The sequence below is a fragment of the Pteropus medius genome, unplaced genomic scaffold (genome assembly GCF_902729225.1).
Source record: "Pteropus medius unplaced genomic scaffold, Ma_sr-lr_union100, whole genome shotgun sequence".
Taxonomy (NCBI): Eukaryota; Metazoa; Chordata; class Mammalia; order Chiroptera; family Pteropodidae; genus Pteropus; species Pteropus medius.
Window position 1 is genome coordinate 23645264 of NW_024344240.1, and position 25883 is coordinate 23671146.

Consider the following 25883-nt stretch of genomic DNA (forward strand, 5'->3'; position numbering starts at 1 on the left):
CTATAAGGTTTGAGAAAGCGAAGATTCCGCTCGTAGAGCCCGGCCGGTCCACTTCCTACGGCAAGCAGAAGGAGACAAACACCGCCTTTCCTCGCTCCCACCTCCAGCCTTTTCCCCGAGCTGGCTCCGGCTCTCCCCTCGCGGGGCCGCAGAGGCCGCGTGTGGGGTGTGTACGTGTGACACCCCTTGCCCGTTACTTAGCTTCAGCGCGAACCCCCGCCGGAGCCTGGGTCAGCCCTGTTTCCTAGCCCATAACACGCCTTTCCCTGGAAGGCGCCGGAGGGCTGCCGGACGCCTAGTCCCGGTCGCCCGAGGGCGCGGGGAAACGAGGTGGCCGAGCAGGGAGAAGGCGGAGCTCGCAGCGTCTCGCGGCTGGGCCTGGGGCGGGGCTAGGTGTCTCGCGCAGGGGGCGGGGCGCGGTGACGTCAGCGGGCGCCCGGGCCGTGCTGTGGCTGTGGCGGCGGCGGCGATAGTGGTGGCGGCGGCATTGGCGGTGGTGGCGGCTCCCGGGCGGCAGCAGCAGCAACAGCAGCAGCCGGGAGGAGGGTGAGACGACCGCGGTGGCGGCAGCTCGGAAGTCAGGCGGGACCTCCAGCTTCCGGTCTGTCGCTGGCTGGCCCCAAGGCTCTTTTGCCTTTTTTTTTTTTTTTTACCCTGCCTCTTCCTCACGGCCCTGACTAGGGCAGGGCAGCGCGCCCCCGGGGAGGGGCGGAGCTGTAGGTGAGGCTTCAGGACCCCCTCCCCCTCCTTTCCGTGCCGGGGGGATGGGGAAGTCCGGGGAGCGGCAGACCCCACCCCAGCCCACCGGCGGGCTCCACCCAGGCGCCTTCGGGGATGGGGCGGGAGCAGAGGCATTAGGTGTGGGGACCCCGACCGGGAGGTGGAAGCTGGGGTCTCTGGGTGCTTGGAGAACGAAGGGTGGAAAGTTGGTGAGGCGTGATGTTGCGGGTGAGGGAGGTAGTGGCGAGATGGAGAAATTGGGGAACCTTGAGGATGGGGTGCGGTCAGGGTGGATTTGTGGATTTGGGTGACTGATGGAAAATGTTAAAAGAGATGAGGATTTCCCTCCATCCCCCGCTCTTTTTGGGAAATGGTAGGATAGGAGATGAAGGGTTGTATTTCAAAGGAAGATGAGCTGTGGATGTTGCCTTTGAGGCAGTTGAGAAGCTGTTGCACATTTCTACTTTGGGGTTTTGCTTTTCTGTTTTCTTTTTTCATTTTTCATCTTGGAGGGGTGGGTGGGTGGGTTGGGGAGGGAAGAGAATCCCTCTGCTTTTGGCTCGGGGTGGGTAAATTGTGAGCCTGGATGAATCTGAAGTTTTACACCCTTCAAGAAGAGTGAGATATTTGGTTAAGACAACTTGATTCAGGCAACAGCTTTAGGGAAATAGGTCCCATTACACTTAGAACCTTAACGGTGTTGTTATCTTCCATTGACTTTTCTGTTCTTAGGAGATCTCTTTTTACCACCTAATTTACGAGCTCTATCCTGACCTCTTAAGAGATGGCCTGAGAATCAGGTGGTTGCTTTGGAAGACACATTTCTGAGTAATAGTTGAAGGTGGTTGTGGTTGATTACTTTGGATGGATAAGATGAGCAATTTGAACAGTTCTGTTGGAGCTAATTACATGAAAAAAAAGCTTAATGTTTTAAAGCACAACTGTCCTAGCTCGTTTTTCAATAGACCTTGACATTCAGACATTTTGTGTTCAACATAATTATTGATTATTTTCATTTCTCAATTGCAGATATCTTTATTAGATACTTTAAAAATGAAGTGAATTTTTTTTTTCGGTAGGCCCCTCAATTTCTGAGAAATGTTCAATTTCTGAGTCAAGTGCTTTTAAAATGTTCTTTAATAACATTTGGGGGGCATGTGTCTGTCACTTCATAGGGAGATGTTACTAAGAGTAAACAGTGTTCAGTGCTCTTCACATCAGTGTTTCATAATTTAGCACATTAAATCAGAATCTTCTTTTCTGGGTTCTTGCTCCTTATTAGATTACAATATTCATTGACCTTACCTATCAGTGTCATGTAAGTTGTTTCTTGCTCGGAAATAGGTCCTGTGATGGACACGTATTATGTAATGGATGGAAGTAGGCATGACTCTTAATAATTCATTTATAGAGGAAGAGAAACCGTCATGAAATGGAATTTAAGCAATGACTTTCCCAAGGCTTACTCAATTTATTTGGGAACACAGCCAGAGAAGTGCTTTCCTGTAACCCAAGGGAGAAATATACGGATTTCAATGTCAGTAGTTGCAGATCATTGCCTTTTTTTAACATGCCTACTTCATGAGCAGACTGTTACCTTCTAGTAAATACTTCTGCTTGGAGAGACTTATAGGAAACATGATGTAGCTATTAAAAAAGAAAGGATGTGCAATTATTAATTATAAATAAGTGATTTATTAACTATTCAGATAGATCAAATGATAAGTTGGTACATGAATCATTTTGTTTTTGGATTACTTAGAAGGAAAAATTAAAATTCACAGTCTAGTTTTGGGTTTTAAATTATACTTTGATTTAATTTGGGTACACATGGGGACAAATGCGAACTAAGATTTTGGGTGAAACTTTGTATATTGCGAAAATGACATTTGCATGGTGAGATGTGATTTTTCTCTTTGTAGGAATGAAATTATATGATTTGGGGAAAGTATAAGGTACAGGTGACCTATTCCTCTTTAGAATTTATTATGACTTAAAAAAATCCCTACATTTTATTTTTCAAGAAGTGTCACTTGCTGGTCATTACTGTGATATCCTTGTTGAGTCTACTGAGGTTGTTTAAAAATTTTTTTCATTAGTAAAGTTAGGTAAGTATGTCAGTCTGTTTATTCAACATTAATGCTGGAAACAAAAGTGAAGGTTCTAACAGCAATAGCTGCTTTTTTTATACACTAAATTTCTGCTTTTGGAACTAGTATAAGAGCTGTTAAATGTGCATTTTACACATACCATATCAAAAACATAGATGGAGAAAGACCAAGGAATGAAGTATTTTGGTTAATCAAATAATAATCAGTACATTGATTATCAATTTTCAGAGAAATATAATGTAATAAACAGCATAAAGGTTATACGGAATATAATTTATTTCTATGGCCCTTCAATATCTGAGTCTTGGGGCATGATTCATTCATCTACTCATTCAGCAGTTATTTATTGAGTATGGTTCTGGGTACTTTTTTTCTATTGAGAGATACAGTACTGAACAAAACTGACAAAAATTCCTGCCTTCAAGGAACTTACCTTTTAAGATATCTTCTGGAGAAATGAAGAGGACCCTGGCACAGGAGTTTGATAAGAGGCATTGAGTTAGGAAAACTAGGGGAATGCTATGTACTAGAAGTGAAGGAAAGGAAGTTTTAAAGGAGGGAATGATCAGTTAACTATGTCATTGTTTAAAGATGTGTCAGAGTGTCGAATAAGAGAATTCTGTTTGATTATAATATCTAATAACAGAGAAATGACTAAATGCTTTTTAGTGTGTGATGAGACACATGTCCCTAGGTTGATTTATTACAATATTTTTTATTTGTTAATTTTTTCAGAACAAAATAGGCAGCCTGGGAGTGTATACTTGTACTGCACTAAGGAAAGATATGACTTTGTTGTTATTAATCTTATGTATACTTATATATTTTTTAAAATAGGTAATACAGGAATCAAATCAGAAGGTATAAATTACACAGGGAAAAGTCTGTCTTGTCCCATCCAGTTATTCCTGAAGGCAAATAGTTTCCCATTTATTGTTTTTCCCAACCAGTGAATTTTTTTGCAAAAATATGGCATTAGCTATTTTAAAATTGCATAAATATAACAAGTATTTTAACTTCTAGTTTTTTTTTGCAGGCTTAATAGTTTTCATAAGTCTAGCTACTGCAGACCTTTTGTTTTTTTATAACAGCTTTATTGAGAGATAATTCACATACCATACAATTCACCCATTTAAAGGGCACAATTCAGTTTTTTTGTGCAACCATGTGACAATCAATTTTAGAACATTTTTATCACCCCAAAGAGGAGCCCCCAACCCATTAGCAGTCACTCCCTGAACTTTGAGGTTTAAGTATTGTTTTACATATTATGTGGAAAAAAGGTTTGTGAAATACTTTGTTACCAACTAAATGGCAATGAAGCCATTTAGTGCCTACTTTTAACATTCTGTGATTGAATAGAAGCATAAGTTTGTGTAAAAGTCAAATTAGATTACACATGGTTGAAAGACTTTGTGAAATGATTTGATTATCTAGGCGTCTTGTTTCCATTATTCTTGCATTTATCAAATATTTATTAAGTACCTTTTGTGTTCCAAGCCCTGGGCTAGACTAGATGGATTCCGTGTTAAATAAGGGGCAAGACCCCTTATTTTTACGGAGTTTCATTCTAGTTGGAGAAAGGGAAACGTTAACAGGAGTTTGTGGTATTCAATTGGCCATGTACAGGGTTCTATATCAGCTCATAAGATGGATCTCTAAACTGGATTGTGGGGAGAGTGATGACATTTTAAGATTAAGTTGGATTTGGCAAAATGAAAAGGATGCAAGTGGAGGGAACAGAATGTGTAGAACTCCAAGGCAAGAAAGCTGTAGGGCAAATTGGGGGATCTAAAAGTAGTTTGGAATGTCGAGTGCCACTGTGAGATCCTTTTCGTTAAAAAGTATGTTGTCTTAAAAAGGCAAAATAATTACATTATTAATTTGCTTAAACTCTTTATGGATTGCTATCACTTTCTGCTGTATAATTTTGAGTGAATTATTTTATTGTCTAAAACTCAGTTAATTTTCTCATCCATAAAATGGGACTAATAGTCTTGCCTCATGTGATTGTTTTGAAGAATAAGCGAGATAATACAAAGATTTTAATAAAACGCTTGGAATATAATAAGTACTCAATAAAAATCAACTGCTTTGATGATGACAATTGGGTGGTGGTGATGGTGATTATAATGATGGGGATGATGCCCGATGTATGGAATTTCTTAGGATATTATGGAATCCCAGAGAATTCTCAGGAGACTGGAAAATGACACCTATCATTTTAAGTTTTTTAGGGAGGAAGTGAATACCAAAAACATTAGACAAGTACTATCCAATAGAACTTTCTGTGATGATGGAAATGTTTTATCTCTTCACTATCCAATATAGTATCTACTAGTCATATGTGGGTATTGAATACTTGAAATATGGCTAGTGTGACTGAGAAACAGTTGTTAATTTTATTAAAATTAAATAGCCATTGGGACTAGTGACTAATGTGTTGGGCAGCACAGTTATACATTTATAGATTGATGAATCTAATATTGAACTCTGGCAATATTTTAGAATAGATTATTTAAAAGGTAGTTTTAGAAGCCTTGTCAAGAGAAATAGTGATCACTAGGGTACAACATGGATTCACTGGGTCACATCAGACAGTAATTCTAGTTTCCTAGAATTTACGTGGTTCCTAAACAGATAAATAAAGGAAAGGTAGTAGTTGTAATGTGTCTGGACTTCATTCAGACCTTTTCATGCTGTCTTTGTGGTAAGTGAAAACATATATCCTATGTTTTATGAGAACAGGGACTGTCATATGTTCTCTACAGAGCAAATAATACTAAATATTTGACAGATGAATGGATTATAATACAACTAAGTAAATTCACAACTGGTTGTAAATAGCTATATCCAGAAATTAGAGAGTTGTTTACTGGGTTTGAATAACTGGTGTTAGATGACTCACCCACCTGTATGTTGAAATGGCTCAGGAGTGATGGCATAGAAGATAGTGGCAATATGAACTAGCTGCCAGCATATCCTTACTGAGTGTGAATAGCGATATCCAGGTGGTTATTAGCTCATAGTAAAGAGGCGGAGGTAGAAGATTGTTGCTGAATAGCATGAGAATCAGAGTAACAAGGATTTTATGTAAGAGTTCAGGAATAATGGTCTGGAGGTGGCATTGGAAGAAAGATGGCTACCATCTTTCTTGGAGGAATCACAAGACATTCTACTAAGACTCAAGTAAGCTGCAGGTTGCCAAATATGAAACAGCAGAGCTGTTCTCTGAGAGATATTTGTTATTTGCTTTTGCACATATCCTTTACTAGATTAAGAAAGTTTCCTTCTGTTCCTAATTTGTTAAGATTTTTCATCAGTAATAAATGTTAAAATCTACCCGATGCATTTTCATATCTATTGAGACAAATGTGTGTGTTTTTTTTTTAACCTGTTAATGTGGCTAATTACATGAGTTTTTAAATTCTACTGGTTAAAGAGTAAACATTTTTTTTCTTTTAAAAGCTTTCACTTATTTGAAAAAGATTATTGATAGAGACTAATTTTGCCTGCCTGCCTTTTCTCTGTGTGTGTGTATAATTTTCTCCTTGTACATACAGAATTTACTCTTGCTGACCTTTTCAAGGCAGAAAAACTCATTCGAACTTATGATTAATCAATAAGAAGTTATTAAAGATCTAAGAGACTCATAGGATTTCTTCTGAAATAAGAAGTACCTGTGTTTTACATATTTTTTTTATTACATTCCTTCAGATCTTTTAGGATACATCCCTTCAGATGCCACACGGGTGACTTTTCTACTTTTGTGGCAGTATTCACTTCATTTTCATTAGTGGGAGGTAATTTTGAGTATTTCAAAGAGTTTTGCTTCCCTTTTCTAAACTGCTGTATTAAATTTAGGCTGAAGATTTGTTTGATGTTTTTCTCCCTTGCATAAATAAAAAGTTATTAAGTAGAAAAAATTATCGAAAGTAAAGTTATTGACCATTTCACTCAGTATTCGTGGTGGTTTTTCTAGTGGTTTGTGGTAATTTTATAGTATTGCCAAATTTCTAAACCATTCTAAAATAATTTGATTGTTCTTTAGCTTAGGGTTTGGTATTTTTTAATTTAAATAGAGCATAAATTTTTATCTGTTTCCCTGGTTGTTATTAAAAATAAATTAATTGAAAATGGTTATAAATTATTCTTTAAGTTTAAACTAAAAAATGCAGGTAATGTATAAATATGTATTTCTACATAGCATGTATATATACGTATATATGTATTTTTTTAAGCATTAATCAGGATTTCCTTGAAAAGTTCAAAATTAGAGGTTGACTCTAAGAATTTATATTAAAATTCATTTAACTGTAATAACAAAAATATCTGCTTTACAAATTTTTTATTTTTGTAGTTGTCCAAGAGTACATGTCTGTTTCCCTTTTTCTTTTTTTCCCTTGTTCAAAAAACATTTATGGAAAATCTAGTACACTTTATTTGTGTAATGTTACTTTATCATGCTCTATCTTAGCAGTAAATGTTTGAGACTGTCTTTGCTCACAGGATGCTAGTGACCAGTAAGGGAGACAAGTAAACAGGCTATTTTGATAGAGCGTAGTAAATGTTAATGATATGGACAGGAACTGGAAGGTGGAAGGCAATGGTGAAAGATGAGGCTGGGGATTGGGTTTGGATCATGAAGGGCTTTGTAAGTCATTTTAGAGTTTGGAATTTTTTTTTTTTTTAAGGCGAGGCAACCCTTGGTTGACTCACAAATTGCAAGGACCTTGTCAGCTTACAATCCCTTATTTTTTATTTTTTACGCCTAGCACCTGGTCTTCCTAGGTGATCTCTCATCCAAATACTAACCAGGCCTGACCCTGCTTAGCTTCCGAGATCAGACAGGATCGGGCTTGTTCAGGGTGGCATGGCCGCAGAGGAGTTTGGAATTTTACCTTGGGCAATGGCAAGACCTTAGAGAATTGAGTAAAGGAAATACAAATATATTTACATTTTTACAAAGAGTGGATAGGAGAGGGCTAAGTGAGGAGGCCAACTAGGACGTAGTGGTCTTATCCCATTAAAGCCTGAAAAGGCAAGTTGTGAAAGTGGAGATAGAGAAGCATACAGTATTGAAAGCTCTAAAGAACACAGGACTGGGTAATTCAGTCTGTGTGTGTGTGTGTGTGTGTGTGTGTGTGTGTGTGTGTACTTTTGAGGGGGGAAAAGACAGTTGATAGGGAGCGAGGGGACTAAGGTGACTCCCAGACTTTCAGATGGAGAAGGTAGGCTAGAAGCAGTGTTGTATAATAAGGTAGTCACTAGCTATGTATGAATATTTAAATTTATATGAATTTAAGTGAAATAAGGTTTAAAATTCAGTTTTTCAGTTACATTAGCAATATTTCATGTGCTCAATAGCCAGATAGAATGGTGGCCTCTGTATTAAACATTGCAGATATAGAATATTTCCATTGTCATAGAAAGTTTTGTTGCACAGCACTGGTCTGCAGTTTTTGGTAACTTACTCTTCCCTCAGAGGAAAGTCAAAATAATAGGTGATATTCTCCAGTCTCATAAGAACTCTGGCTCCACAATATCCTAAGGGATTCTGTGAGTCAGACTTAATTATCATCACCACCACAACCACCACCATCCAGTCATCAGATATAAAACACTTCCATGATCAGAGAAGTTCTATTGGGCAGCACTGAGCTAGAGGGATGGTGATGCCTTTCATTGAGCTATTCATAGCTATGTGGGGGCAACAGGAGTCTCTAGAAAGTACTGTCCAATAGAAATATAATGTGAGGCATGTATGTAATTAAAATTTTAGTAGCCACACTATAGAGTAAAAAGAAACTCTTTGATTTTATAATTTTTATAATATTTACTTATTTATTTATTTAACCTAAAACATCCAAAGTATCATTTCAACAGGTTGAAACATCATATTTAAAAATTATTAACGGGCAGTTTTGCCTTATTTTTTCATACTATGTCTTTGAAACCAATTTTATACTTAACAGCATATCTTAATTCAAGTGCTAAATTTTTCTCAGAAATACCTGATTTGTATTTACATTCTATTAAATTTACAGTTGAAAAGTGGGTTCATCTAACTTGTTCCAAACATGCTTAAAAGTTTTCTGGTAACTGAACTGAGTATGTTTTTAAATTTAACTTTTGATTACAATGAAATAGCTCCATAGTCTGCTTAGTCCCATAGTCTCAGTAGCCGCATTTCAGGTTCTCAACAGCTCTGTGTGACTAGTGGCTACCATATTGGCCAGTGTGCCTCTGAAATAACCAAGTGCATTCACTTGATAGTTGGAAATTCAAGTCTGGAGCTCAGGAAAGAAGTGTAGAAACACAGTAGATGGCAGGACTATGAGGAACGTGGAGGTAAACAAGTTTGTGATTTTGGACAAACCAATATTAACTGCTCTGTCAAAAAAAATCTATAAATGCAACTGCTAAAATAGTAGATGAGTATGCAGCATATATTATAGAGGTTAAGAGTCTGTGTAACTTTAGTGTTAGATGTGTGATCTTGGGCAGCTTACTGAACTTAAGCCTTAGTTCCTCATCTAGAAATAGCATAATAAAATCTTTCTCCCTGAAAGTTTTGCTGAAAAGGTTGAAGTATTCATGGCCAGTATTTACCATGTATAATACCATGTCTCCTCATTTTTAAGATGCCATTTCTTTTTTGGTGGAGTGTACCACCAAGTTAATAATTTACTCCTTTTTTGAAAAAAGAAACCTATTTTAATTATACATGTTGTTAAAAACTGAATCCCAATTTTAGAAACTTTAAATTAGGAAAAAAGTATATCTTAAAATAGAGAAAATATAATGAGTGTTCATTATGATCCCCATATTATGTTAAATGCTTTATATGATGTAAAATGTTTTTTAAAAATATGCAGAATAATGTGATGTTTCTATTGTAAAGTTTCATTTAAGTAGACTTTGTAATAGAAAGCTATTTTAATTCTAGAACTTTGAAATGTATCGTGGTCTCCTTGTCTTAGTTAATCCAGGAACTACTGAATTCTCTTTTTGGATACTGTTAAGTTTACGATTTTGTACTCTAGGTTAAATCTATAGAATCTAAAGTCTGTAATTCTACATTTAGGTATATGCATGTAAAAAGTTATGGTTAAAAACAGTCCTTGGTAGAGTTTATTTAGAGATGTGTAGTAACAGGAGAAAAATGGACTCTCCCAGGTCAAAGGAATTATGATTTTTAATGGCTCTGCAAATTCTTATTCTGAGTCTTTCCCACAGGTTTTATCTTGCCCATTTTACCTGTCGGTGTGCCATTCCTCAAGTGTATTGGAGAAGACAAGAAACAATTTCATAATGCCTACCCCATGCATTATATACCTAGTGTGTGTTAGGAAATCTTGCTCTCTTCTTCACAGTATTTCTCATATACTCACTTAGGTCTGAAATAATATTAGACATTTTGTATCTGTATCATTGCAGATAATGAAAATGTTTTATGATGCGTTTAGGGCCAACAGATAGGTTTGATATTATATGCCAACTACATTTGGTGGTGGCAGCTGGAAGTGCTGTGTTGGGAAGGATTTTGTGACCAGGTCCAAAAGGGTTAGAAATGCTCACTTGAAATTACAGTGACTTTTTCCTTTTTGTTTCTGTTTAAATATTTTTCCTTTTTAAAAAAGTGTTATGTACTCATTTGGAAAATTTTGACAACTGTTAAGAAGAAAGTAAACAGATTTCCTCTCATTCTTTTTGCTATGCTTATATGTATATTTGCAAAATCAAGCATATGTTAAATGTATATCCACTTTCATTTACTATATTATAAACATTCTTATGTCAGACATTAGTTGTAAATACCTTTTTTGTAGGCAGCATGTTAATTCGTAAAGATTTCACTTAAACATTTCCCAATTGAATGAGTACTAATAAACCTGGTATATCATAATTCATAATGTGGCCAGTTTTTTCTACATTTTGGATCATTTAAGTAGATTGGTTTCGTGTTTATGGAATTATCGGATCAAAAGATATGAATGTTTTTAAGACCTTTAGCCATTTTCAAACTTGCTGCTTTCCAAATGCTTTTATTATTTTAAGGAAGAAAATAAAACATTGAATACCTACAGTTTTTCACATAAAGTTTAAAAATTTATGAAATGTTTCATACATGCATAAAGTTAGAATTATACAGTTACTGCAGATGTACCCACCACCTAGCTTGAAAAATAAAATATAGTTAAAAACTCTTTGTGTAGTTCTTCCTCATTATAGATATCTTTACGAACAATAGTGTAGATGTTTAATCTTATCCAGTATACAGGCCTGTATCTGAGATCTTTTGGGCCAGAATTCAGAATTTCTCAGATTTCAGAAAATTGATATGATGCATACACTATATATTATCTAACAATCCAATCAAGGTTTGGGAGTGCTTCTCAGTTCCTTCATCAAACACATTGGTATTTCTGCATCAGTTCAAGTGTGGTTTTGTCACTAAACTACACTTGAACAGTTACAGAACGTTTGGATTTTCAGAGATTTTTGGAATTCAGTTTGTGGATGAGGGGTTGTGAATTTGTTCACTGTGTTTATTCAGTTTAATCAGTCTGGTAGGTTTTGTTGAACTTTGTGTTGAACTGTTCATGATGTAAATTGAGATGTGGGTGTAAAATGAAAGATAACTACAAACAATTTAATATTTTAGAATTTTAAGAAATCAAATTATCAATGAGGAATGGAGTCACTGGGGAAGGCTACACAATCTAGAACTTGATTCTGTTGAACTAAGTGGTACATACAGATTGCTGATATAAGTAGAGAACAGCTGTGGTTAATAACCTTGTATTTGCTTCTAAGTATCTGCTTGATAAAATATTTGTCATGCTGAGAACTTTGATAGACCTTACAATTAACTTGATTAACTGATTGATAAGAATTATTAAAAACAACAATTAAATTGATTGTAACCTAGTAACCTTCTTACCCATAAAAAAAAAATGAATTGGCTACTGATAGGTGTTTTAAGTGTCACTGCTGCTCTTAGCAGAGGTGCTCTTTCTCAGATGTGTCACCAAAAGGTGTTGTTTTAGCCACATGGTTCTATAATTTTTGGTCTCTAGGAGTATCAGATTAAGGATGCCTGATGTTAGAAACGTGATATGCTACCTGCTGAGGGTGGAAGCAGAGACATCTGTGCCTTCTTTAACTCCTAGGGTTCTCATTCCCCGGCCTCCTGCTACTTGCAGAGACCTTATCAGCCTGCGGCCTAGCCCATTAATTACCATATAATAGTGCTGAATAGTTGAGGTCCTTATTTAAGCCCTTAGTTTTTAGTGACTGGGTGCATTTGTGTGTGTATGTGTGAGTAAAAGTAATACATCTCTCTGTTGAAACGATTTAAAAAAAGAAAAGTATGTATGCAAGGGAAAAATTGGCTCCATTCGACTTTTAAGAAATAGTTTCTTACTATCCAAATAATTTCTGTGGCTATACAAACATATGTATGTGTACTTTTTATATACTGATTGGATTGTATTATACAGGTCTGAACTTGTTTTCTTTTCCGCTTTACAATATATCATAGATGTCTTTATGAAGATTGTCAGATATAGACATTTAAGAAGTTTTTTTAAACAGTATTTTATTCTATAGTTTGGAGATATCATTATTTAACCAGTCTCTTGTTGGTGGAAATTTAAGTAGTTCTTTTTTGCCGTTATCAGTAATATAGTAATAGATCATCATTGCACTTATATCCTTGAACCTCTGAAATATATCTTCTAGACAATACTTTTAAAAGTGAGACTTCTTGGTCAGAGGGTATGCTCATTTGAAATTTGATAGTTTTTGCCAAATTGTACTTGAATGGTATTTAAAAGTTAATCTTTTCATAGAGTTCTTAAGGTAGCAGCACATTTCTTGCCCCTGGTGACATATTTAACTCTTTAACAAAATGAACTAAATCTTTAAAAATGTTGAAATTCAGTGTTATACCTAACTCATTTTCTGATGATAAATGCTAATCAGTGATTAGTGTAACCCGTCATGTTGGATTAATAATTTTGAGATTTAAGTCAGACTTTCACATATAACGCTTTAAATAGTTAATGGCTGATGTATTTCTAGTTCACCTTATCAGTAACTCATAGCACACCTCTGTTAGCCTATCCAGTTGTAATTAATTTGAAGTTGGTTACCATGTTGCTATTAAAGGATTTTCTGCTTTCTTTTGATTATGAATATTTGGTGTTCTTTTGGAGATTCAGGTTGTAGAGAGCTAGTATTACCCTTCTAATCTATGAGAATAGAGTGAGAGACTGCTGTTTGCAGTTGCATGTTATGCTTGTAGTTATTTGTGGGAGAGTGAAAATTAAAGGCTAACGTATAATCATTGTGTGTGGAAGTATTTATATTTTTAGAGCCTGGCTGTACTACAGGATTCGGAGTGGATGTCTGTGGGTGTCTGTGGAATAGGGCTGGGCTGGCTGGTGTTCTCTCTCAGTAGGTATTGGGACAATACTTTTCTTGTAGGGAAAACTTATTCTGGAATTTTCTAATATTCTACTCTTTATGGTTTTCCTGACCTAGCTGACAAGCTTGTAGTGTGAATATATAGTAGTGGCCAGGTCCGAACTCAGTTTTGTTGTTGTTCTTTTAAGACCTCATGGAGATTTGGTAATAACTATTGGAAGTAGAATTTAGGATGTTAAAAACCTGAGATCACTAAGAATTGACCTCCACAGCTATGCCTCTTCTGCCTTCCATGTTTTCCTGTTTTATTTCAGCAGCATTTCCCTGCTTCCTTTTGGAGGCTTTGAAGTGGATTATTCTTACTATTACTACTACTTTATGGCCATCCACATATCCAGGGTAAGAGATAGAAAAAGTGCTTTTCCTTTTTGGAGTTAAAATTGAAGTTTTTCAGAAGGGACTTTATTAAAAAACTCAGGGGAGAAAATCCAGTAGCTCCCCACCCCACATACATATAGAAGGTTTTAAAAATAAGAGAAATGGGTTGTCAAAAGCAATCAATGTTTTTTTTTTTTCATTTTATTTTTTATTTATTTTAAATATTTTTTTTATTTTTCAGTTACAGTTGGCATGCAATACTATATTAGCTCCAGGTGTACAACATCTCAAATAGAAATTTATATCTTATGAAGTGAGTGCCCCGATAAATCTAGTACCCATACATAGTTATTATTGGCTTTACAATATTATTACAGTATCGAATACAGTATTATTGACTATATTCCTTATGCTGTACTTTACATCCTCATGACTATTTTGTAACTACCAATTTGTACTTCTTCATCTCTTCTTTTTCACCTATCCCTCCAACCCCTCTTTCATCTGGCAACCATCAATTTATTCTCTATATCTATGAGTTTGTTTCTCTTTTGTTTGTTCATTTATTTTGTTTTTTAGATTCCACATATAAGTGAAATCATTTGGTATTTATCTTTTCTCTCTGACTTATTTCACTTAGCATATACCCTCTAGGTCCATTCATGTCGTTGCAGATTGCAAGATTTCTTTTTTTAATGGCTAATATTCCATTGTATATATGTACCTCTTATTCTTTATCCATTCATCTATTGATGAACATCTAAAGAAAAGCAATAAATCTTTATTGTAAAAATTATAAAATTACAGAAACAGAAAGGATATCATTTTCTTATTCTAACTTAACCTTTAGTTGACATTTGCTGGACTGGTAGAGCTTATAGATTTATTTCCTTCTACCTTAACTCTATCTCAGATTGATGCTGGAGAATGGATGTTATATATGATACTTCATGTCTAAAGAAGATTGGCATCATGTCTAAAGTAGATTGGCATTGACATCCTTGGTGGGTGTATATGGGTGTCTATGGTGGCTGGGCCTTCCCTCTCTTTTTCTCCCCTCCCCTTTCCACAATTTATCCTTGTATCTGTAAACATATAATTATTGAATTCATGCTATATGTCACGTAGTAGTAAGGGCTGTGGTTGATACACTAATGAACAAGGGGTGTATGTCTATGTATAACAATCCTATTTTTATAGAGCTTATGGTATAGTGAGGAATACAGACAAAGCATGTAAAGAAAAATAATTATAAATTGTAGTAAATCCTAGGGTGGGAATAAACAGAATTATGTGTTTTCTTTAGTTCCAATTACTACCTGATTCTGCAGTAAGTAATGTTTACATTATCATCATATTGTAAATTATTTGTTGGCTCTCTGTTTTCAGAATTGTAGACAAAGACAAGTATAGATCAAAAAGTAAATGTTATATACTTCTATAATGTAAAAGTAGTGGTATGTATAATTAGTGGGAGGAAGCTGAATGTATTGAACTCTAGATTCTTTATCTTGTACTGAATGGATGGTGGAAAGTTAAGAGTGTAAATTTGATAGAGAAAAAAAGAAACAGAAGTTTAGGTATATTAGTTAAAAAGATAACGTTAATCATTATAAAAAGTAAAAATAAACGGTAGCCCCAGAAAAATTAGAAAAAAGAGAGGCTATGAACAAAATTTCTCACTTTTTCTGGGGGGAATCTCAAGAAAATGTATTTAAAGATTTAGATAATTCAAGCAATAGTAATTTATTCATTCATGTAATGTATATTTACTGACTACTTTCTATATGTCAGGCCCCAGTCTAGGTGCTGAGGTACAGTAGTAAATAGAAAAGGGAAAATTTACTGTCCTCATGGAGCTTTCATTCTAGTGAAGGAGACTTATGATAAAACAGGGAAGTGAAACAAATTGCATATTATATGGTAATAAATACTATGAAGAAAAAGTTACATAATCTAGAGTTATAGAGTTAACTATTAGAATTAAAAGCAGAATGGTCAAAAGTAGTTATCTCTCATGAGAAGGATGGAGAGAACTTTTATTATTTGAATTTTTATTTATTTCTGTATGCATGTATTCATTTAATAGTAATATTTAATGTCACAGCTTAAATATATTAATAACATATAGTTCCAAAACGGACACCAAATATATTTGCCTTCAAATGTGCTTATAATTTTTTAAAGATTATTGTTTAAATGAAAAGTCATAACATCAAGACCACAATAAGATAACACTTCATACTCATTAGGATGGCTGTAATAAAAAAGATGGACAGTCCAAGTGTTGATGAGGATGTGGAGACTTTGGAACCCTCATACATTGTGGCTAAGAATGTAAAATATTGCATATGTTTTGGAAAACAGTTGACATTTCCTTAAAAAGTTAAAGACAGAGTTTTTATATTGCCCAAACAATTGCATGCTTAGAGGTGTATACCCAAGAGAATTACAAACATATGTCCATACAAAAACTTGGACGTGAATGTTCATAGTAGTGGTATTCTTCATAGCAACAACCCAAATGTGCATCAGCTGATGAATGGATGACCAAAATGTAGAGTATCCGTACAACAAAATACTATTTAGCCATAAAATGGAGTGAACTACTGATATATGCTACAACGTGAGTGCACCTTGAAACATTATGCTAAATGAAAGAAACCAGACACAAAAGGCCTCGTATTTTATAATTGCATTATATGAAATGTCTAAAGTAGGCAAATCTGTGGACATAGAAAGTATATTTGTTGCCAGGGCCTGGGGAATGGGAAATGGGAAGTGACTCCTTACAGGTTCATAGGCTTCTTTTTGCAGGGTTGAAAATATTCTGCAATCAGGTATGGCATGATTGCACAACATTGTAACTATACTAAGAATCAATTGTGCAGTTCAAAGTGGTGAATTTTATTACATGTGAATTAAATCAGTTAAAAAATGCTGAAGCAAAACTAAAAGACATACAAATATATTGATTCTCAGTGGAGCATGGAGGAAGAGAACAGAGGGTATTACAATATGGGGCTTTTATCAAATGAAAAATGACCTTTTGGCCTCTGGAATTTCTAATATGTCTTTCACCCTCAATTTGAAAATGTTTATCAAAATAACTGCTATTGTCATATCTCTTAAATATGTTGGGTTGAGAAAATAAAATTAAGAATCATTAATAAATTGGAAAGAGGCAAGACTATACAGGCAAGGAGACTATTTAGGGGATTATGTTGTAATAGTACGGGCCAGACAGGATGATATTGTAGCAGTAGGGAGGGAAAGGAAATATATTAGAAAGATAAGAGTTAATGATACACAGTGATTGATTAGTTAATGAGAGTTGAATACTGGAGTGAAGAAAGAGGAGTTAGAATGAATTCTAGCGAACCTAGGGAACATAGGAGGAAAGAAGCCTGTTTTGGGAAAAATATATATTTATTTAGTTAGAACTGTTGAGTTTCCTGTAGGAAATCTTGGTACAGTAAGTAGCTGGTCATATAAGTCTGTAGCCCAAGGGAGAAGCCAGAGTTGGTAAAATAGAGAAAATCTAAACTAAAATATGTACCTACCTAAAATAGGTAATAGTTTAAACAAGTTGAAACAATGGCTGTGGATGAGATTACCCAGGGAAAGTAAAACAGTGGGAGACAAGAACATGTTGGAAAGAGCTCTAAGATATATACCAGTATCTTAAAGGTAGGCAGAGGAAGAAGAGCCAATAAAATGTACAAAAAGGAATTCTCTTGGAGAGATAGTAGGGAAACCAGAAAAGTAATATTAGAAAGACCCAGGTAAAAGTTTCAAAATAGAAGTGGTCAGTAGTGCCGAACACAGTAGACGTAAAGAGAATCCGTTGAATGTGGCTGTAAAGAAACTATTCTGGCTTTATTCTAGAAGTGGTATTGGGAGTTTTTAGTAACTAGAGCCTTATCTTGAGGCAGTATACCCTTTCTGTTGGATATCTTTATACGACCTATCCCCCAACTAGTTTTATTTTGTCCATTGGTAAAAATAGTATGTGCTCATAGAAAATTATGATTTGGAGAGAAAGTGAGATCACCACCAGAAACCTTACTACCTAGAGTTATATATTCTGCTGTAATTAAAAAAACAGTCAAACTCAAAACTCGGGTAGAATCTGTGTTTATAACTTTTTTCTTTTTTCTTTTTTTCCTCTTTGGTTTGACAACAGATCACAAATCTCTCTTTATTTAAGTATAGAGCCACATCAGTGAGATAGTATAATCACTTTCTAGGTCTGCTGTAATAGATAACCACAAACTTGGTAATGTAAAACAGCAGAAATTTATTTCTCATAGTTTTGGAGGCTGGGAGTCTAAAATCAGTGGAGGCAGTGCCTTGCTCCCTTTGAAGGCTCTAGAGAGAATCCCTCATTCCCTCTTTCTGGCTTTTGGTGGCTCCTGGACAATCCTTGGCGACCCTTGGCTTGTAGCTGCATCACTCCAATCTCTACCTCCATCTTAGATGGTCTTTCTTATGTGTGTGTATATAATTGAATCTCTCTTTTCTCATAGAAAGATGCTAGTTTTTGGCTTTCGGGCCTACCATGATCCAGTATGAACTCAACTTGGTTACATCTGCAAACCCTATTTCCATATAGGTCACATAAATCTGTGGACATGAAAATTTGGGGGATACTGTTCAACCCGTTACAGATAATAAACCATTTTATAGTTGTGCTTTAACTTATATAGCCAATGCCTCATTGTTGGACATTTAGATTATAACTTTTCACTATTAGGAACATAATGAGGGCAGGAATAACACATGTAATAGAAACTAGGTGATCCAGTTGGGCACCTTTTAGTACTCTCTTGCTCTGTCTTAACTGTGAATGGACTGTGCACAAACCCTGGTCTGAGATGAATATGATTTCCAAGGGCTTAGAACCTTTTGGAATGGAAGTTTGGGTTGCCACTGTATATCAGCTATTAAGACTTGCCGAGGTGAGAACTGAGGATGAGTGCAATTTAGAATAGTAGAGAAGAGAGCAGGTGAGTATCATTTGTGCTTTTCAGAGTAATGGCAGCTGTAGTTTGTTCCAGTAACCTTCCCTTGTCTATGATTCCGCTCAAGAACAGAGGCCTCAATCATGGAGAAGCAAGGGATGGACTGTGGTGGCCATGAAAATCTGTTGTTCGGATCTGTTGTGGAGAGCGTAATTGCCTTACTTTCGCCACTGTATTGCTTTGCACTTTTGTCAGAATTGAGTAGTCCATGTACGTGTGGGTCTGTAATTACTTTTTATTTTTTAAATTTTCAATTAATTGTTTTTTTAATTGAAGAAGTGATTTAAATTTTTTCCTCCGTCTATATTCCCCCTCCCCCGTCCTCTCAGGTAACCACTAGTCCATTGTCCATGTCCATGAGTCTCTATTTGTCCTGTTCATTTGTTGCTTTTAGGTTTATATCCCACATATCTGTAATTACTTTTTAAATTATAAAAGTAATTCATGTTAAAACCTTAATCAGTACAGAAAAGAAAATGTAAAACCCCACCTTTCCTCACAAATTCTTGTGTTCCTCTTTTTTGTAAATTTTTAAAAATGTCTTATATATCTCGTATCTCTTTTCTTATCAGTACATACAGATTTCCTTATTCTTTTTAATAGTTGCACAGTATTCCCATAATTTTATAGGCTATTACCATAGTCATTATTTCAAAGAATTCTGCAGTTCATCTTTATTTAGTTTTCCTATGCATGTGAAAATATGTGTAAGATAATTCCTAGAAATGTAATGATTGACATTTATTGAAAACCTACCAAGGACCAGGTATTCTATACTTACTGATTTGATCTTGTTAGCCATCCTTTGAGGAAGTATTATGTTTATTTTGTAGATGAGAATACTGAGGCTTTAAAAGATTGATTTGTTAAAAGCTATACATTTAAATAGTGGAGCTGAACCAGCCCAAGCCTTTCCTACTAGTCACAACATGACTGAGCCTCAGGAGCACAATAAAAATTATTTTATAGGGTCCTTGTTAGGATGAAATGTATTTAAGGTCTATACATTGCATTTTTGTTACTCTGTAGGAAAAGAGAAGGTCACATTTTTGGTTTCATACTTGAGCATAGTGCTAATATGCTTTAATACAAAGGCAACACTGTTAAGTAGGGTAATATAAAAACTACTGTGTCTATGTATTCTGAGCACTTGTTGCTTCGTGATTTGGAATTGTATTTTTAACTTTTGCCATTCTACTTCATTTGGCAAAGTTAAAAAAATGATTTTATTTTAAAGAAATAAAATCCTGACTCACTTGGAGAATCGTTGTATTCTGGCAGTGGTGTTGAGAATTGTTTAGAACCTACAAAAAGAAACACATTTTAAATTGTGATCCAGTATGCACATATGTATGCATATGCACACCTGAAACAAAAGTTTCAGGAAACAGTACTGTATTTGGTATCTCTTGTATAAAATGTTACCTCAAAACTTATTGGATTCAAAACAAACAAACATCTCACCGTTTTTATGAAGAGCATAGCTAAGTAGTTCTGGGTCAAGGTATTTCATGAGGTTGCAGTCAAGATGCCACCTAAGTCTGCAGTCATCTGAAGGCTTGACTGGGGTTAGAGGATCCTTTGCAAGCTCTCTCACATGGCTGTTGGCAGGAGGCCTCAGTTCCTCACTGTGTGGCTCACTCTGTAAGGTAGTTTGAATATCCTTATAACATAATAGCTAGCTTTCCCCAGGCGACTGATCCAAGAGAGTGACCAAGACAGAAGTCTCATTGTCTTCTGTGAGTTAGTCTTGGAAATGATATATTATTAGGAGCTAATCACTAAGTCTAGTCCTAATTCAAAGAGAAGGGAATTTGGCTTCTTCTCTTGAAGGGAGTATCAAAGAATTTATGAAAATACTGTAAAACTGCCACGAATATTGAGAGTGAGTCCTCTGTGGGTCTCTCTTTCCTGTATGCCTTGCTGGGTATGCTAGGAATGCAAGGCCCTGGCTGCTCTTACCCTGGGCCATTTCTCATTACTGTATTTGCAGCAAGTCACCTTGGGGGGTGAGGTAATATCTCCCATGGGGAGAGAGCAGGCTTACTTTGTGCTTTTTATAAAAGTGGTCGATTCTCTAATCTCAAATGTTCCTCAGCTATGATGCAAACCCACTCCATATGTAGCATCTCCCTGGGTCCTTCTGTGTCACCTTCTGGAACTTGGGAGTAACAGGGAGCCAATTCAAACATGATGCTTATACTATTTGCTGTGCTGTAATAAAGTTCTTTGTCTCTGACCCCGGAAATTTGTTTTCTGTTTGATAGTCAGAGAAAGGTTTGCAATAACCACCATAACATATTAGATAGGGAGCTAACTGAGAGACTTGTAGGAGGATTCTGGGAGCAACATTATGGGCTCATACCAAAAGCTGCATGATTTTCTCCAGTAGCAATCAGATTTCCAGGTGTGTAGTCAGTATCGATGTTTCTTTTGGATTCATCAAAGGCAAGGGAGTTTGGACTGTGTAATTATCTTTTCAAACTTTTCTGGTATAATTTGTATATAATAAACTGAACATATTTTAAGTATATAGTTTGATAAGTATATGCATACACGCACACACACAAACGCACACACACACACGCACACACACACATGACTGTGAAACCATCATCCCAGTCAAGATAACATTTCATCACCCCCAAAGTTTCCTCCTACCCTTTTTGATCCATGCCTCCCCCTCATCCTCATCCCCAGGCTTGCACTGATTTGCTTTCTGTCATGAAAGATTAGTTCTAGAATTTTACGTTAATGAAATTATACTTTATAACTTTTTTTGTTCAGAATTCGTTTTTTTGTCACCCGTTCAAAGTGCAGGAATTACTATTTTGTGGTTATGTGTCTGGCACATTTTTAAAATAATTTTTTTTTTAAACACCATCTTCCTTGAAGCTTATGAGATTAAAAAGAGCCAGTATGAGGGCTTTAAACATAGCTAGTGAATTTCCTTCTTTTGTTGTATAAATGAATATAGTTCTAATAATAACAAAGATTCTACATGCAAATGCCATTTTGGATCTGAAAGTGACTTGAACATTAGAGTGCACTTGATAATGTTGAAAACTTGACGTGCATTTTTGTTATTAGATCATAGCCTATTCAGTGTGATTTAGTTACTTAATTATATGAAAACAGAGTTCTTCACAAGGCATGGTTGGGAATTTTTAAATTGAATGTGGAAGCTTAAAGTTCTGATGGCATGATTATTGACTCTGAATTATTGCTCTTTGTTTTGTTGGTTTTTACTTATTTTTTTTTTCCCACCGTCTTTTAAAAAAGACTTTCTTTTTGATAGAAAGATAAATGTGATTATTTGATCTTTACACCTGGGGAAACTTAAGATGTCTCTAAAGTTCAGTTTTAGCATACTAGATTAGCAGGACACACTGCCATAAAACCATGGAAGCTTTTAATATCCTGTGGACAATTGAGGCATTAATGTCAGCAGATGATGGTGGTTAAGCATAGTAGTTAGCCTCTAGGGCTCTGGAGTTAGGTACTCTAATTCAAGTCTTAACCGTACTACTTAATAGCTTTGTGACTTTAGATAAGTCACTTAACACTATTGGCCTCATTCCCTTAATCCGTAAAATGGAGGTAATGACAAGCAGGTGTATTATAGGGGGTTTATAAATATTAAATTAAACCTTATAAAATTCTTAGCACAATGCCTGGCATATGGTAAATACTCAATATATGTTAGCTTTTGTTATCATTTGAGGGATTCTGGATAATAAATGGCTCTTATTTTAAGCAATATTCAGATTACTTAAGAAAAAAAAATATTGCATCCCTTTTTGATCTCGAAATAGAATTCACTCAAACAGTAATATGTAGATTATTACTCGTCATCTGCCTTACAGTCCAGATTTATTATGAAAAGGAATTTTTACTTCATGAGCTAGGTTAGTCCTGAAAAGGAATTTCCTAACATTACTAGCAAAATTTCTGAACTTGGTGTACTGTTGCTCTTTCGAAGATGAAATCTTAAAAGTTCGGGCTCTCTTTCCTGTCCTGCTTGTTGTTTGTTACTCGAGGGGTATCTTTATTGGATCACTAATGTACTCATATTTCTGAAGACCTTTAACCTGTTTTGAGTTTAACTAGAATATATAGACTTTTTAAAATCTTGTTAGAATTTATAGACCTTGTAATTTACTTGGATGACATTTTCAGTAAGGAAACATTTATAAGAATCAGTTCTGTGTAACAGTGGATTTTCGGAAAGTATTTAATATGCTGAAACCCGTTACTTAACCTAAGCCAGTTTTTCGGTGGAATGATATTAGGGAATTAGAGATCTAGTTTAGATCTTTATTGGTTTATCTTTGAGAAAAGTGTGGGAAGTAGGATAGCTATGATATGTGTTTTTAAAATTTGTTTTAATTATACTTGTAGAATATGAACGTATTTTCTTTTTTAAAAATATTAAAGATTTATTTCAGTCTGAGTATAAAGCTTTATAAGTGAAGTTAAAGCCTTCACAAACATTTTCTCTTAGCCTCCCCTTACACATACAAGTTTCCTTTCTTTCTAATCCTTGCTGTTTCAAATTTGGCATTCCTATGTAGGAATTCTTTGTTTACTTTGTACACAGATCTTTATACATATGTTAGATATATTTTTCACCTAGTTTTTGATTTTTCTTTTAATTTTGCTTTTAGGTTTTTTTTTTTTTGGGTATAATTTGTCATTCTGGCATAATTAAATGTATTTTTTTTGTTTTTGTTTTTGCTTTTTGTTTCTTATTTAAGAAACCCTGCCTTAACTCAAGTTCACAGGATATTATCCTAAGTTTTCTAGTACTTTTAATCATTTTAAAAGTTATATCTTTAATGTACATAGAATTTATTTCTGTGTACTGTGTGAAGTAGGGATGTAATTAATTTTTTTGCAAGAGTACCAATTGTACAAATCCCATTATTGAATGATTTGTCCTTTCCTCACTGTTTTGAAATGTTACTTTTAGCATATGCTAGACTCACATATATAATTTAGACTATATTCCTGGTCCAGTACTTTACATTTTTAATAACTGTAGCTTTAAAAGGCTACAAATCCTTATGAGAAAACCTGGGTTCAGATCTGGTTTTGGAGTTCAGATTTTTTCCCAGTGATACCGAGTGGGCATTATGCAGTATTCTGTAATCCTACACATTATTTTCTCAATAAATTGTACGAATAATCACACTAAGTGAGCTACACATAAACAATTAGTGACCTTAGGTCAGGTTTTGCTGCTGAACAAGTTAAAAAAAAAAACCAACACCTTATTTTCAGACCTTCTTGGATTTTTGCATAGCAAATAAAGGATTGTGGACCTGTAATTTATCTTGCTATTTAGGAGACATCTTTTTCCTTTGTTCTTCTATTTCAGATTGTTATGATTATTTGTGTACTTTTACTCTTATATTTGAATTTTAGAGTCAACTTTTATGTGAAGAATCATTAGGATTCGAAGTAGTTGGGGGAGAACTGACACCTTTACAGTGTTTGTCTTCTCATGCATGAATATGGATATCTTTCCTTTTGTTCAGGTGTTCTTTCAGTGAAGTTTTGTAGTTTTTTCCAAAAATGCTTGCATATTTTCATTAGAGTCATATCAAAGTATTTTTATGGCTTTGTTGCTATTGTGAATTGATTTTTCAAAAATTGCATCTTCTAATTGTTATTACTAATATCTAGGAAAGTATTGCTATTTATATATTGATCTTGTGTCTGACCAATTTTTTGAGTTCTGTTGTTAGTTCTAATAACTTATCAGCTGATGATCTTGGGTTTTCCAGTTTAGGAAATCACATATTCAAACATTGAGTTTTATTTTTCCCATGCCAGTCACTATATCTCTTATTTATTTTTCTTTTCCATTTGCATGGTGTGCTTTTAGTATTCAGTTTTGAGACATGAAGTATTTAAAAAATGATGTTTACTGTGAAATAAATTGTGCCATAAAGAAATTTTGAATGCATGAGTAAATGGATGATAGAAGGGAGATCTTCCTCAAGTTGGGGTAGTGAAAAGTCTCTGAGAAGGGAAATGTTTATTATTGGAATATTTAATGTGTAATCTTTTCATTACAGATATGGTATAAGATATTTCTTCAAGACTGGACAGCTGAGAACCTGTTATTTCTGATTAGCCTTAAGCAGACTTACAGCCAGAGAAACCTCACAGAGTTCCATATTTTGTTTTCTGCTTTATACTTTTCCTGGCACCTAAATTCATCTTGCAACCATGTATGGAAGTGCTCGCTCAGTTGGGAAGGTGGAACCGAGCAACCAGAGCCCTGGGCGTTCACCTAGGCTTCCACGTTCCCCTCGCCTGGGTCATCGTCGAACCAACAGTACAGGAGGGAGTTCTGGAAGCAGTGTTGGAGGTGGCAGTGGAAAAACCCTTTCAATGGAGAATATCCAATCCTTAAATGCTGCCTATGCCACATCTGGCCCTATGTACCTAAGTGACCATGAAAATGTGGGTTCTGAAACTCCTAAAAGCACCATGACACTTGGCCGTTCTGGGGGACGTCTGCCTTATGGTGTTAGGATGACTGCTATGGGCAGTAGTCCCAATATAGCTAGCAGTGGGGTTGCTAGTGACACCATAGCATTTGGAGAGCATCACCTCCCTCCTGTGAGTATGGCGTCCACTGTTCCTCACTCTCTTCGTCAGGCAAGAGATAACACAATCATGGATCTGCAGACACAGCTGAAGGAAGTGTTAAGGGAAAATGATCTCTTGCGCAAGGATGTGGAAGTAAAGGAGAGCAAATTAAGTTCTTCAATGAATAGCATCAAGACCTTCTGGAGCCCGGAGCTGAAGAAAGAACGAGCCCTCAGAAAAGACGAAGCTTCCAAAATCACTATTTGGAAGGAACAGTATAGAGTTGTGCAGGAAGAAAATCAGGTTAGTTTTATATGTATGTTTACCTTTATTGTCTGAATTTGTGTTTATAAATGAAATGAGCAGTTCTTTTTCTTTTCTTTCTGTGTTTTTTCCCCTTTCGTTCATTTATCTTCCTGTTTACTATTTATTTTAGTATTTTCTGTCCTCCTTTTCTCAGTCTTTTACAGATTTGGTCTTGTGCTGTAATTGTTTTCTGGTCACCATGCCCTCTTGCTCCACATTCTTGCTTGTGTCTTTTTCCTGGCTTCTCTTTCTCTTCCTGTCTTTTCTTTCAGCACATACTAACTTTTTTTCAATTCTAGTGAGAATA

At 35.5% G+C, this 25883-nt stretch overlaps 1 protein-coding gene and 1 pseudogene across 7 annotated transcripts in view; one reads left to right on the top strand and one right to left on the bottom strand.

Moving 5' to 3' along the window:
- Positions 1-451: 451 nt before the first annotated feature.
- The window catches only part of ERC1 (ELKS/RAB6-interacting/CAST family member 1), a 482353-nt gene continuing 456921 nt past the window's right edge, over positions 452-25883 (top strand). For 3 of the 7 annotated variants that reach the window (XM_039869201.1, XM_039869202.1, XM_039869205.1), the window contains exons 1-2: positions 452-546; positions 24751-25573. In XM_039869201.1, the coding sequence (XP_039725135.1) occupies positions 24905-25573 (669 nt within the window). In that variant the 5' untranslated portion in view covers positions 452-546; positions 24751-24904. Of the gene's footprint in view, positions 602-625; positions 721-24750; positions 25574-25883 lie in introns of those variants that run through there. The other 4 variants (XM_039869198.1, XM_039869204.1, XM_039869200.1 and 1 more) reach the window with 4 other exon arrangements.
- LOC120607568 (uncharacterized) lies at positions 7599-7716 on the bottom strand (annotated as a pseudogene).